Genomic DNA, 15,651 nt, shown 5'->3' on the forward strand with positions numbered 1-15,651 from the left:
TACCGCAAAAAAAAAAAAAAAGAAAAAAGAAAAAAAAATTAAACACGAATTTTACAAATCAATGAAAATAAGATTATTTCATATTATGATTTTTACTTTCCTGTATTTTCTGAATGCTTTCTATATCTTTGGTTAAACTGTCCATTTTTTGCTGGTGCTTGGTTTGGATTGATACTAGAATCATTTTAAATTTCACACCCTATGATTATAAAGTTGAATAGCTATGTCAAAAGAAAACATTGACCCCACTGTTAAAATATGAGGGTTTTTAAAGTAACTTAACATTTTTGTTTTAAATATCTAAGGATATCAGGTATTAACGCTGAAAAATATATATAATTATTCATAAAACAGATCCCTGAGGGGCAACTGAACAGCTGCTGAAAGTTCTGGCACATCACTATGGCCAGCCTGAGTTTAATGACCTACATGTGAAGGGCTACATATCCAATTACTAATCCTCCCTCAGCTACTCGTTGGCCTGATATGGAGGCAGCTGAAAAAAGATGCCCTACTAACAGATCAGAAATGGATCCAGACTTCTCTGCCAATGCTTAGTTAAAAGATCTTTTGGACTGGAGATAATGAAGAAGCAGACATGGCTTACAACCATGTTACAGCTGACATAGTTTTTCAAGTAAAATTTGATGGTTTAAAGCAAGAGTGACTTCCGTTTTGTAACTAAATTTAGAGAAGTTTCAATTCTTTAAGAAAACTCAAATTCAGAATTTAATTTTCTATTCACTGAAACCTTTAAACATGTTAAAATGTTTTCAAATATTAAGAATAATTTACTTCAGAGTTCTTTCCATACTGAGATGGCAGTCTTCTATTCATTGAGTCAAACAACATTCTTCTATTCAAATTCTGCAATAATCACCTTTTAGAAGTAGGACCAGGGACTTCCCCGTGGTCCACTGGCTAAGACTCTGCCCTTCCACTGCAGGGTCCGAGGGTTCGATGCCTGGTTGAGGAACTAGGCTCCCACATGCAGCAAGGCGCAGCCAAAAAAATAAATAAACAAAACAAAACAAAGGAGGACCAAATTAAAAACTAAATAGAAAATGACAATCTACTGGATTATGTTTCAGCCCTCCCTCAGTTGACTTGATCTATATATAGCAAAAAGATTACATAAGGTCAGGTATTATAAACAATGAAATGTCACCTGACGTTTTGCAAAATAGCATATGTAAAACCGCTCAAGAAATGAATGGAGAGTGAGACTTGCGGTTGTAAGCAAGAAAAAGCTTAACCATTCCGGGTTTACACGCATCTTATTGGGAGTTTGACTCACTTTTAAAATTTGATTTTCCATTTGAGTTGTGTAAAATCATGTGCTACTAACAACCTTCTTCTGGATTAGTTACAAATAGTTTAGGCAAGAGATGCTTTCATCTCCAACACGGAAGAATTAAGAGCCCTTCAACAGTATTTCGCACTTGTAATTTTTAAGAGTAGGAATGTCTTAACATCTCCCGCCATCCCCACAGAAATATGAGTGAATATATGCCGCAGGTATAACCTTGCCTTGAAGTGGAAAAACAGACATCACGCAACTACCTCCCACTCCAGAAACCCTAACTCCAGACCCCGCCCCACATAAAGTCCCGCCCCTTTCTCCGACTGCGGCTACGGAGTTGGCGCAGTTAGCTGACGTAAGACGTAACTTCCGTAGCCTCCTACGCGTAGCTACCGTGTCTGCCTCTGGGAGTTGAAGTTTCCGAAAGAGGACCTTCTGCAGTGGTAAAGACCACTACAAAAAGCTTTCTGTGCGGGCTCTCAGGTTCCGCGACAACCCCTCCGTTCGGTAAGTCTCTTGGCATGGAGGCTATCGCTCGCCTACCCTTTGATATTATCCGAGCGCAAAAGGAGCGCGCACCACTGCTGCCTTCCACTAGCAGTAGGGCTTCCGAGGGAGAGGGGAGTGGGACACGGGAAGCAGCAACCGAGACCCAGCTTCCGAAGGAAGTGACGTCAGAGAGCGCGCCCCCTCGCCTTGCCAAACAGATTTTTGATTCGTCGGCTACAGTTTAATCCCGCCTCCGGAATGCGTCCGCCCTCGGGCGGCCTGTAGGGAAGAGTGGGGCGCGGCTCTGTCCACAAGCGTCCGGGCTGTCGCTGTCGACGTTTGCTTGCGGGTAGCGATAAGGTCCCTAGCATGTGAAGGGTGTGCGCTTCCAAAGAATGAAGGGAGAGGGAAATCTGGAGTTTGAAGGGCCGGAAAACGAGTTGTGGTTCTGCCACTTGGTGGCTAGAGAGCGTGAGCATGTCGCTTCACCTCTTTAAACCTGCCTTACCTCAGTTTTCCAAAGACGTCGCTGAGCGCTCTGAAATGTGGGGAGAGGCCAGGGCGAGGTTGCTGCAGGTGCTGTCAGCCCCACGGTGGTGAGCTGAGGACGATTTTAAGAAGTCCGTGGTGTTACTGGATTTCACTGAAATATTTTGTGTTAAAATTCGGTACTTTTTCTAGAGATATAAAGAGGATAGCGACAGAAGACTTTCTCACTTTATTTTTCTTTGTTTTAAATCTTGCCCCGTCTCCCCAGCCCGGCCCAGCCCAGCCCTCTCTGCCTAAGGGCCTCATAGCTGAACCGAGCTATGCACATTTGGCCCGCGCGTTTTAAAAAGGGTATTCTTTATCACCGTCAGGTCATTTAATTCCATTTTGCAGTTATTCCGACATTCATTTGGATCTTTCTGTAAGGGAGGATGTGTCATAAATTATGAAGACTTTAGCCCAATCAATAAAACCATGAATTTTTTTTTTTTTTAACTTTTGGCCGGTCACTCATTATGACGTATGTCCTCCTTGCCGGCAGTTGTGCTAAGAAGTGGGAATACAAGGACGATTGAGATACTATTTTTTAATGTATTTATCCCATACCAAATTGCCTTAGTCATCCTTATCCAGTTGTTAATTTTATAAGACCATCAGATAACCTGGATTTGCAACTAAATGAAACATTTTTAAAAAATTCAATGCCCCGGTAAACTAAATTTCACGCAATTATTTCTATAATTGCTACAAAATTTGTTGAACGTGGTGAATGAATGAAAATGAGCTGTGAGTATCACTGCATGTGAGGGAGGAATGCAAAACTCCATGGAGTTTATACTTTGCTTAACAGGTTAATCCAAACAAGCGAGTACATAGTGAAATGCTTATTGTATGTTGTAGGCAGTAGGAGTTGGTACGTATCTTTGTATGTAAAGTATGCTGCAAGCAATAATTTATAGGATCTCAAGCTAGCATCATTTTTGTTGTGCAATGTGCAATGTATCTAGCTTATTCAAAGCTTAAAAAAATTCTCTCACTACAGTGCATTTTCTTAATTGGGAATAACTTTAAAAATAGTAGTGATAATGATGTTGACTAGCTCATGACCTTTTGTATTTGATAGGCTGTTTAAAAACATTAGTATGCAATGATAAGCAAATTAGATTTAACTTAGACTTCTTAGATAGGAAAGGCGAAAGCTCCCCCTGGTGTGCATAAGCTGTAAAACATTGCTATACTTTTCTAAAATTTTCACATGATAAAGCAAATCAACACTTGCAGTTTGGAACAGAGTAGAGAACTAGCAAAAAATGCCACTGATAATAGAAATATTCTTCGAATATTAATCACTGTTTCATGAAGAAAGCAATTTGTTTCCTCTGAATTTTAATTGTGCCTTTAAGTTTGCACATTTAGCTTAATGGGCAGGTTTAGCTTATGTTTTCTCCACCCTATATTGTTTTGAATACATTTATTGCCCATTTTTATTAACGTACTATCTATGGAAAGGAAATAAAATTGATCCTAGGGGTCACAATATATAGTTAAATTTTTTCTTCTGATCTTTTCAGGCTTACTGTGTTTCTCCTGTCTCCTGTTCCTTAAATTGAATGCTAACCTTATTTTCCAGATTAAAAAAAAAAATTAGTGAATGCACTCAAGGTTATACATTTACCCTCATTTACCTTTTTGGCCTGTAGTTCTCTCATCCTGTTATTTGTATCTAAATGCTCGGACATACTATTTTTTCGTTCTATTTTTCTGTCTGGATTCTGAGTTAGATTCTGAGGATGTCTTCTAATTCATCAGTTACCTCTTGGACTCCAGGTAATCTGGAGTTTGTCTCATACGTTGAAATTTTTATATCTTCATTTCATGGTTTCCAAATTGGTTCTTTTTTACACATTCTTGTTTTCCTATTTTTATGCCTGCTTTTGTGTCCCAATTTCCTGTTTTGTTTTTATGGTTATTACTCTTCATGAGCTCTGAAAGATTTCTACCAAACTTATTTTAAAGTCATTTTCACATTGCTCTATTCAATTTTTGTAGAGTGAATTTATCTCCTGCTTGTTGATTTAGCTGGAGTTTTTTTCATCATTTCTGTCTTTTTGTAATTTTGCTTTGCAGACTCATCTTGAATGGAATTATAACTTTCCTCTCCAAACTACTGATTTTGTGGTTTCTCCCACCCATGACCCTTTTCAGTGCTTCAGCCCACAGCAGAGCTTATATATGTGGTTCAGAATTCTAATCATGTAATAATATAAGTTCATATGTCACCTCATGCTGGACCCAGGTTGTAGCCAAGAGGCTGTGTCTGTTTCCTTCAGGTTTCCCCCAAGTAGTCAGTTTTGTATAAGCTATAGTCTATAATTTTATCTGTTTTCAGGCTTTTTTCATGGAAAGAGGAGCCCCACCCCTAACACTAGTTTAAGGGTTCGTCTTAAACTGTCTCCCATCTTTCTCTCTCTTGTATTCTTCTTCTCTTTACTTTAAAGCTAGGAAAACTTCTAGCTGCCTTTACACAGAAGACCCAGTTCTTAACCTGGATTTTGAGAGAGGCTGTACCTTTTTTGTTTCCCCTTTTTATATTTTATCTACTGTTGTCATATGTTTCAAGATTGGGAGGCAGAGTGCATCAAAACATGAACTTTTGGCAATGATCTCTAGGAAGTCTGTCCCAATTTTTTTGGTGCAGAGGCATAAGAATAGAACTGGAGCTATTTTTTTCTCCTTATGTTTCAGAGACACAGGTCTTTTCAGAGCCCTCCAACAGCAGGGTTAAAGCAACACGACTCTTTAACATTCTTTGGAAACCCTCATTTTCTAAATAAGACTTTGGATTTCTGGGAGATGGTAGAGTTTGATGTGGGTTGGAATCTTAGCTCCATCACTTCATTTGTCTATTCATTCAAGTATTTTGAGGACCTACTTTGTGTGACATTTGCTCTAGGTGCCTTGTTTCTTAGGAATTATTTAATAGCTTTCTAACTTTGGGCAAGTTATTTAACCTTTGTACCTCTTCCTTTGCAAAGTAGGTATATACTGTCTACTTCATAGGGTTTTTATGAAGAGTAAATTAGATAATACATTTTTTATTAAGCATAATAAGAATTAATGTTTGCTCTATTTTCATTACTTTAAAAAGTCCTTTGTAATATCATATTCACTCATTTGTTTATTCTACCAGTGTATAATAAGCATCTACGAAGTGCCAAGCACTGTATTAGTATTGGCAATATAATGTTGGGCAAAATCAGACTTATCCCTTACCCAGTGGAGTTTCCAGTGTAGAGTCAAAGTTGAGTTGTTATTTCTAGGAGATGTTCTCCCTAAGGAGAATTGTTTGGTTGGTGACGTAAGGAAAACTTGTGAATTCTTACTTGTATTACTAAATGATTTTTTTCCACTCTTAGTAATTTTGTGACCTAGTAAAATGCCAGGGCTTTTGCTCTAGCCCCTAAAGCACGCATCTTAAAATTTCTTGTCTTTCAGTCAAAATTCAGTAAACTTTCTAAGTTTGCTTTGGTTATCCCCATATGTCCTGTTATATCGTTGCACTTTTAAAGAAAGCAAGAACCATATAATAAAACTACTGCTCAAATTATGTTCTGCAAAGGTTTTTTCCTTCCATTATCTGAATTGTGGGGATTGTTCCTTTTTCTTTTAGATGTTAGCTTCTCTGCACAGACTTGTTAGCTATCTCTGTAAGAGGGAAGAATCACGTATTTTTCTATAAGGCCAATAGAACATTTGCAAGCTTCATGCTTAGTCTTTGGTAGGGATAAATAACATACATTCTTAAGCTTTGATGTTAAGAATCAATTAAAGAGAAAAGATGTCTCATATTTCTAGCCCTTTCTGTAATCTGAAAGCAAGTTCAGTTTTAGGCAATGGATATGAAGATGTGGGTGTTTAAATCCAAATAAAGATGTTTGAATTGGCCCTAAGTATTCCACAGCTGATTACAGAGTCAACTTATGTATTTTGTTTTTCAGCTGTGACTTAAGTGGAAAATTGACAATTACATATTTACAATGAAATATATTGGGGTGGGGGCAACCAAAGTTGTCCTCTGCACTGGCCAAAAGATAGAAATATATAGCATGTCTGTTGTCAAAACCCAATTGTTGAGGGTACGCCCAGATAGTGAAAGTACTATTTTTCTTGTATGGACAGCATTAAAGACAAGTACAAAAAGGTGTCTTCCATCTCTTTTAAAAAATAGTATATATTTTTTATAAAACTATATTTTCATTATATAAAATTTTAAAAATGCAGAAAGCCATGGGTGGGTCAGAATTAAAACGTGTGTATGTATTTTTTAAAACAAAATTGGACATTATTGTTTTTTGCTTTGATTTTCTTATTTAACATAACCATTTCCCTTTATCATTAAATAATTTTGGGTAACAGGATTTTTCTTGGCTGCTTAGTATTCCAAGCCAGTGTTATCAATGACCTTTAATTTATTTTTAGTCCCCATTTGCTGACATTCAAGTAGTTTCTAATTTTTTATTGTTAAAAATAACAACAGTACATATATCCTTTTGCATTAATTTTGTGTGTATTTCTAATTAATTTACAGGAATTTATTCTAAGGAAATAAATTACTATGTGAAAGAGTATCACCACCATTTTAAAGCTCTTCAAACATTATAGGTCTGAGTAATTTTCTGGAAAAATTGTGCCATGGCCACCAGTACTGTATGAAAATATCCCATTTCATCAAATGATCTTTGGCAGTAAATGACAATTAATTGCCCAAATTTGCATTTTTATTCATTACTAATATGGTTTAATTTTAATCACATCCTTCAGTTTTTTTTCTTACTTTTTTTGTGTTTGTAAGTCATCTGTTCATTTCAAAGTTGCTTTTCAATTTTTCAGAGGCATCAAATAATGTCATCTGAAATATTGCCAGCATTTAGTGAGACTTCTAATGTTGAAAGAAAGCAAGACTTAAATGAAGACCAAGAGGAGAATCAGAAACCAGGATTAGGTGAAGGGTTTGAACCAATATCTAAACGGCAAATGAAGAAGCTAATGAAACAGAAACAATGGGAAGAACAAAGAGAACTCCGCAAGTATGTATCAGAATGCATGTATTCTACCCCTATTCACAGGGGTATATTCCAATATACCCCTATTGGAATGTTGGACCTTGCAATAGCCCTTTGACATATTAAAAATAATTATGTTAATAAAATTCGGGTCTACATATTGTTAGCTAACATTGTCAATTGGCTACTAAAACTGAATGTGTTTTATTTTTTTAGCAGTGTTGATGAATTTACACTGTACACTTTTCTCACCCAGAACCTATTGTGAGTAGGAGCACAATTTCTAAAATAACTGATTTACAAAAGGGATATAGTTAGCATCCATGTCCTAGATATGGAACAAAAATAACCACCTCAGAAAGATCAAATTTGGGCCTAACATTGATTTTGCTAGAAGAACTATTGCAGGTTTTGGTGAGAGCAGTTAGGCTGACGCTGTCACTGTATAAAGACAGAATTTACTAGAAGAAAATATTGTTGATGCAGATGAGAGAAAAAAATATGACTTTTATTTCACAAACAATTTTACTTTTAAATAGGAATAGTTTTTAAAAAACCATTTTATTTTTATTGAGGTATAATTTACAACGTTGTGTTAGCTTCAGGTATACAGCGAAGTGATTCAGTTATATATATATGTATAAGTATGTACATGTATATATATTCTTTTTCAGATTCTTTTCCATTATAGGTTATTACAAGACACAGAATATAGTTCCCTACGCTATACAGTAGGTCCTTGTTTATTTTATACATAAGTAGTATGTATATGTTAATCCCAAACTCCTAATTTATCTCCCCACTCCCCTGCTATCCACTCTCATAACCATAAGTTTGTTTTCTATGTCTCTGAGTCTACTTCTGTTTTGTAAATAAGTTCATTTATATCATTTTTTTAGATTCCACATATAACTGATATCATAAGATATTTGCCTTTCTCTGACTCACTTCACTTAATATCATAATCTCTAGGTCCATCCATGTTGCTGCAAATGGCAATATTTCATTCTTGTTTATAGCTGAGTAATTTTCCATTGTATATATATACCACATCTTCTTTATCCATTCATCTTTTGATGAACATTTAGGTTGCTTCTGTGTCTTGGCTATTGTAAATAGTGCTGCTATGAACATTGAGGTGCATGTATCTTTTCGAATTAGAGCTTCCTCCAGATATGTGCCCAGGAATGGGATTGCTGGACCATATGGTAACACTATTTTTAGTTTTTTAAGGAGCCCCATACTGTTTTCCATAGTAGCTACACCAATTTACATTCCCACCAACAGTGTAAGAGAGTTTCCTTTTCTCCACACCCTCTCCAGCTTTTGTTTTTTGTAGACTTCTTAATGATGGCCATTCTAACTGGTGTAGGGTGATACCTCATTGTAGTTTTGATTTGCATTTCTCTAATAATTAGTGGCACTGAGCTTCTTTTCCTGTGCCTCTTGGCCGTTGCGGACCACAGGCTGCAGATGCGCAGGCTCAGCGGCCATGGCTCACGGGCCCAGCCACTCTGCGGCATGTGGAATCTTCCCAGACCGGGGCACAAACCCGTGTCCCCTGCATTGGCAGGCGGACTTTCAACCACTGCGCCACCAGGGAAGCCCCTGTCCATTTTTTGATTGGGTTGTTTGGTTTTTTTGATATTAAGCTGTATGAGCTTTTTGTTTATTTTGGAAATTAATCCCTTGTCAGTCACATCATTTGAAAATATTTTCTCCCACTCCATAAGTTATCTTTTTATTTTGTTGATGGTTTCCTTTGCTGTGCAAAAGTTAGGTCCCATTTGTTTATTTTTGTTTTTATTTCCATTACTTGGGGAGATGGATCCAAAAATATTCCTTCTATTTATATCAAAGAGTGTTTTGCCTGTATTTTCCTCTGGGAGTTTTATAGTATCTGGTCTTACATTTAGGTGTTTAATCCATTTTGAATTTATTTTTGTATATGGTGTTAGAGAATGTTCTAATTTCATTCTTTTCCATGTAGCTGTCCAGTTTTCCCAGCACCACTTATTGAAGAGACCATCTTTTCTCCATTGTATATTCTTGCCATCTTTGTCATAGATTAGGTGACCATAGGTGCATGGGTTTATCTCTGGACTTTCTATCCTGTTCCATTAATCTATATTTTTATTTTTGTGCCAGTACCATACTGTTTTCACGACTGTAGTTTTGTAGTATAGTCTGAAGTCAGTGAGGATGATTCCTCCAGCTTCATTCTTTTTTCTCAAGATTATTTTGGCTATTCAGGGTCTTTTGTGTTTCCATACAAATTAAAACAATTTTTTTCTAGTTCTGTGAAAAATGCCATTGATAATTTGATAAGGATTGCACTGAATCTGTAGATTGCTTGGGTAGTATGGTCATTTTAACAATATTGATTCTTCCAATCCAAGAATGAGGTATCTTTGCATCTGTTTGTGTCATCTTCAGTTTCTTTCATCAGTGTCTTAGAGTTTTCAGAGTACAGGTCTTTTGCCTCCTTAGGTAGGTTTATTCTTAGGTATTTTATTCTTTTTGATGAGATGGTAAATGGGATTGTTTCCTTAATTTCTCTTTCTGATATTTCATTCTTAGTGTATAGAAATGCAACAGATTTCTGTGTATTAATTTTGTATCCTGCAACTTTACTGAATTCATTGTTGAGCTCTAGTAGTTTTCTGGTAGCACTTTAGGATTTTCTATGTATACAGAATTATGTCATCTGCAAAGAGTGACAGTTTTACTTGTTCTTTTCCAATTTGGATTCCTTTTATTTATTTCTTTTTCTTTCTGCCTGCTGTGGCTTCGACTTCCAAAACTATGTTGGATAAAAATTTTACTTCTTTTTATATGGTTATAAATGTAACTCAAAAATCATGTAGAAGAATGATAAAAGTAAAATTTATCGTAACTCTCAAACTCAGTATTTTAAAAGTTTTGTAAGTATGTTTAACATGCTACCAATAGTAAATAAAATTATTAGCATAGTTTGAATTTGTGTAAAAAGTACTATACTGTTTTTGCCAACTCATTTATTATGTAAAGCTTTTAGATAGATTATATATAATTGCTGATATCTGACTTTTTTTTTTTTTTTGCGGTACGCGGGCCTCTCACTGTTGCGGCCTCTCCCGTTGCGGAGCACAGGCTCCGGACGTGCAGGCCCAGTGGCCATGGCTCATGGGCCCAGCCGCTCTGCGGCATGTGGGATCCTCCCGGACCGGGGCACAAACCCGTGTCCCCTGCATCGGCAGACGGACTCTCAACCACTGTGCCACCAGGGAAGCCCTCTGACAATTTTTGATCCATGGAAGTGGCAATTTTGTTATGGTTTAGTCTGCTAATTTTTAAAAGTAATTGTTTCTTTGTCTATTTAGAAAAGTATTGTAAATGTATGAATATACAAATAATGAAAAGTTATTTTCAATTACTAATTTTAGACAAAAGCGAAAGGAAAAACGCAAGAGAAAGCAATTAGAGCGACAGTGTCAACTGGAATCAAACTCAGAAGGAAGTGACAGAAAACGTATTCGAAGAGACATTGTTTACAGCCCACTCCGCCTTATCATTGACTGCAGTTTTGATAGCTTGATGGTATTAAAGGTATCATGAATCATTGTCAGAAAAATCCTGTAACTGAACTAGGCTGAATAATTTTTGCTTTAATATGTAATATGACTTTGATATAACTTTATGTACTAAAATGCATCTTTTTTTCTTTTTAATTGTGGTAAAATACATGTAATGTAAAATTTACCATCTTAACCATTTTTGAGTGGACAGTTCAGTAGTGCTAATTACATTCATGTTGTTGTGCAGCCAGTCTCCAGAAGTCTTTTCATCTTGAAAAACTAAAACTCTATCCCCACTGAATGAACAACCATTTCCATTCCCCCTCCCTCAGCCCTTGGCACCATCATTCTACTTTCTGTCTCTATGAATTTGACTACTCTGTGTACCTTATGTAAGTGGAATCCTACAGTATTTGTCCTTTTGTGACTGGTTTATTTCACTGAGCATTATGTCTTGAAGGTTCACCCACATTGTAGTGTGTGTCAGAATTCCCTTATGTTTTAAGGCAGAATAATATTCTAGTGTATGTATAGACCACGTTTTGTTTATTCATTCATCTGGTGTCCATCAACATTTGTGTTGCTTCCACCTCTTGGCTATTTTGTTCTTTTGTGTGTGTGTGTTTAAAATTTATTTTATTGAAGTATAGTTGATTTACAGTGCTGTCTTAGTTTCTGCTGGGCAGTAAAGTGACTCAGTTATACATTTATACATATTCTTTTTCATATTCTTTTCCATTATGGTTTATTACAGGATATTGAATATTGTTCCCTGTGCTATACAGTAGGACCTTGTTGTTTATCCATTCTATGTATAATAGTTTGCATCTGCTAATCCCAGACCCCCAATCCATCTGTCCCCCACCCCTCCTCCCCTTTGGCAACCAAAAGTCTGTTCTCTGTGTCTGTGAGTCTGTTTCTGTTTCATGGATAAGTTCATTTATGTCATATTTTTAGATTCTACATGTAAGTGACATCATACAGTATTTGTCTTTCACTCTCTGACTCACTTCACTTAGTATGATAATCTCTAAGTCCATCCATGTTGCTGCAAATGGCATTATTTCATTCTTTTTTATGGCTATAATCTCTAAGTCCATCCATGTTGCTGCAAATGGCATTATTTCATTCTTTTTTATGGCTAAGTAGTATTCCATTGTATAAATATATCACATCTTCTTTATCTGTTCACCTGTTGATGGACATTTAGGTTGCTTCCATGTCTTGGCTGTTGTAAATAGTGCTGCTATGAACATAGGGTGCATGTTTTGTTTCGAATTATAGTTTTCTCTGGATATATGCCCAGGAATGGGACTGCTGGATCATATGGCAACTCTATTTTTAGTTTTTTGAGGAACCTCCATACTGTTCTCCATAGTGGCTGTACCAATTTACATTCCCACCAACAGTATAGGAGGGTTCCCTTTTCTCCACACCCTCTCCAGCATTTATTATTTGTAGATTTTTTGATGATGGCTATTCTGACTGATGTGAGGTGATATCTCACTGTAGTTTTGATTTGCATTTCTCTAATAATTAGTGATATTGAGCATCTTTTCATGTGCTTTTTAGCCATCTGTATGTCTTTGGAGAAATGTCTGTTTAGGTCTTCTGCCCATTTTTTGATTGGGTTTTTTTTTTATATTAAGGTGTATGAGCTTTTTGTTTATTTTGGAAATTAAGCCCTGGTTGGTCGCATCATTTGCAAATATTTTCTCCCAGTCCATACATTGTATTTTCATTTTCTTCATGGCATCCTTTGCTGTGCAAAAGGTTATAAGTTTGTTTAGGTCTCAATTGTTTATTTTCACTTTTATTTCTATTGCCTTGGGAGACTGACCTAAGAAAACATAGGTAGGATTTATGTCACAGAATGTTTTGCCTATATTCTCTTCTAAGAGTTTTATGATGTCATGTTTTGTATTTAAGTCTCTAAGACATTTTGAGTTTATTTTTGTGTATGGTGTGAGGGTGTGTTCTAACTTCACTGATTTACATGCAGCTGTACAACTTTCCCAGCACCACTTGGTGAAAAGACTTTGTTTTCCCATTGTATATTTTTGCCTCCTTTGTTGAAGATTAATTGACCATAGGTGCATGGGTTTATTTCTGGGCTCTCTATTCTGTTCCAGTGACCCATATGTCTGTTTTTGTGCCAGTACCAAACTGTTTTGATTACTGTAGTTTTGTAGTATTGTCTGAAGTCTGGGAGGGTTATGCTTCCAGTTTTGTTCTTTTCCTCAGGATTGCTTTGCAAATTCTGGATCTTTTATGGCTCCATATAAATTTTAGGATTATTTGTTCTAGTTCTGTGAAAAATATCATGGGTGATTTGATAGGGATCACATTAAGTCTGTAGATTGCTTTGGGTAGTGTAGCCATTTTAACAATATTAATTCTTCCAAGCCAAGAGCATGGGATATCTTTCCATTTCTTTGAATCATCTTCAGTTTCCTCAGTTTCCTTTATTGATGTTTTATAGTTCTCAGCATATAAGTTTTTTACTTCCTTGGTCAGGTTTATTCCTAAGTATTTTTTTTTTCGGTTGCAATTTTAAAAGAGATTCTGTTTTTACATTCCCCTTCTGAAATTTATGGTTAATGTAAAGAGATGCAACTGATTTCTGTATGTTAATCTTGTATCCTGCTACCTTGCTGAATTCATTTATCAGTTCTAGTAGTTTTTGTGTGGAGTCTTTAGGGTTTTCTATATATAGTATCATGTCATCTGAATATAATGACAATTTTACCTCTTCCTTTCCAATTTGGATACCTTTTATTTTTTTTGTCTGATTGCTGTGGCTAGGATTTCCAATACTATGTTGAATAGAAGTGATGAGAGTGGGCATCCTTGTCTTCTTCCAGTTTATAGCAGGAAGGCTTTCAGCTTTTCACCAGTGAGTATTATATTGGTTGTGGGTTTGTCATAAATAGCTTTCATTATGTTGAAATATGTTCCCTCTATACTCATTTTCATAAGAGTTTTTATCATGAATGGATGTTGAATTTTATCAAATGCTTTTTCTGCATCTATTGAGATATCATGTGGTTTTTGTCTTTTCTTTTGTTGGTGTGGTGTATCATATTGATTGATTTGCATATGTTGAACCATCCTTGTGACCCTGGGATGAATCCCACTTGGTTATGGTGTATGATCTTTTTTATGTGTTCTTGGATTCAGTTTGCTAATATTTTGTTGAGAATTGTTGCATCTATTTTCATCAGAGATACTGGCCTGTAATTTTCTTGTTATGGTTTGTCTGGTTTTGGTATCAGGGTGAAAATGGCTTCATAGAGTGTCTTTGGGAATGTTCCCTCCTCTTCAGGCTTTTGAAAGAGTTTGAGAAGGATTGATATAAGTTCTTCCTTGTATGTTTGGTTGTTATTTAAGTCTAACTGTTCTATTTTATCATTTATGATATCTGTTGCCTTACTGATTTTCTGTCTAGAAGATCTGTCCATTGCTGTGAGTAGGGTGTTAAAGTCTCCTACTATTACTGTTTTCCCATCAGTTTCTCCCTTAATGTCCATTAGTATTTATTTTATGTATTTGGGTGCTCCTATGTTGGGTGCATATATGTTGAGGAGTGTAATATTATCTTCTTATATTGATCCTCTCATCATTGTATAGTGTCCTTCTTTATCTTTCTTTATGGCCTTTGTTTTAAAGTCTATTTTGTCTGATATGAGTATTGCAACCCCCACTTTCTTGTCATTTCCGTTTGTATGAAATATCTTTCTCCATCCCCTCACATTCAGTCTTTGTGTGTCTTTTGCCCTAAAGTGGGTCTCTTGTACGCAGCATATTGTAGGCGCTTGCTTTTTTATCCAATCTGCCACTTTAGGTCTTTTGATAGGAGCACATTGACATTTGAGGTAATTATTGATAGTTATGTATTTATTGCCATTTTAAACCTTGTTTCCCACTTGATTTTGTATTTCTTCTTTGTTTATTTTTCCTTTTTGTATTTCCTTTTGTGATGTGATTTTTTTTTTTGTATTATGCTTGTGTTCTTTTTGTTTTCTTGTGAATCTGTTTTTGATTTGTGGTTACCCTGTTGTTCAAGTATGTTAACCCCTTCCTATATCTACTGCCTTTAAACTGGTAGTCATATAGGCTAAAACACATTAAAAAAAAAAAAACCCTACATTTTGTTACTCTCCTCCCCCACATTTTATGATTTCGACGTCCTCTTACATATTCATGTTCATCCTTTTGCTGTTCATTGTGGTTATCTTGCTTTCACAGAAATTTTTTTTCTTTCTTTTTTTTTTAATCTGTATACTGGCTTATTTAAGTGATTTACTTTCCAATTGTGATTTTCTCTTTCGTATAGATTCTTACTTCTCTATTTAGACAAGACCTTTTAATATTTCTTTAAGGATATGTTTAGTATTGCTTTTTTCTTTAAGTTTTTGCTTGTCTGAGAAATTCTTTCTCTCTCTTTCTATTCTAAATGATAATCTTGCTGGGTAGAGTATCCTAGGTTGCAGATTTTTCCCTTTCAGGACTTTGAATGTATCTTGCCATTCCCTTCTGGCCTGGAACATATTTGTAGAGAAATCAGCAGATAGCCTAATGGGGGGTTCCCTTGTAATTAACTCTTTTTTTTCCTCTTGCTGCCTTTAGAATACTTTCTTTATCTTTTACTTTTGCTATTTTTTAATTATAATACGTCTTGGTGTAAGTCTATTTGGGTTCATTTGTTTGGGACACTCTGTGCTTCCTGTATCTGTATAACTGTTTACTT

The 15,651-nt window shown here is 35.8% G+C and overlaps 1 protein-coding gene across 7 annotated transcripts in view; it reads left to right on the plus strand.

Annotated features, from left to right (window-relative positions):
• Window positions 1–1,660: 1,660 nt before the first annotated feature.
• Window positions 1,661–15,651, plus strand: part of TRMT10A (tRNA methyltransferase 10A) — a 32,323-nt gene continuing 18,332 nt past the window's right edge. The window contains exons 1-4 of one of the 7 annotated variants that reach the window (XM_060299763.1): window positions 2,079–2,388; window positions 4,063–4,108; window positions 7,172–7,368; window positions 10,770–10,932. In XM_060299763.1, coding sequence (XP_060155746.1) covers window positions 7,184–7,368; window positions 10,770–10,932 — 348 coding nt within the window. In that variant the 5' untranslated portion in view covers window positions 2,079–2,388; window positions 4,063–4,108; window positions 7,172–7,183. The other 6 variants (XM_030865617.2, XM_060299765.2, XM_030865618.2 and 3 more) reach the window with 6 other exon arrangements.

This window comes from Globicephala melas, chromosome 5 (genome assembly GCF_963455315.2).
Source record: "Globicephala melas chromosome 5, mGloMel1.2, whole genome shotgun sequence".
Classification (NCBI taxonomy): Eukaryota; Metazoa; Chordata; class Mammalia; order Artiodactyla; family Delphinidae; genus Globicephala; species Globicephala melas.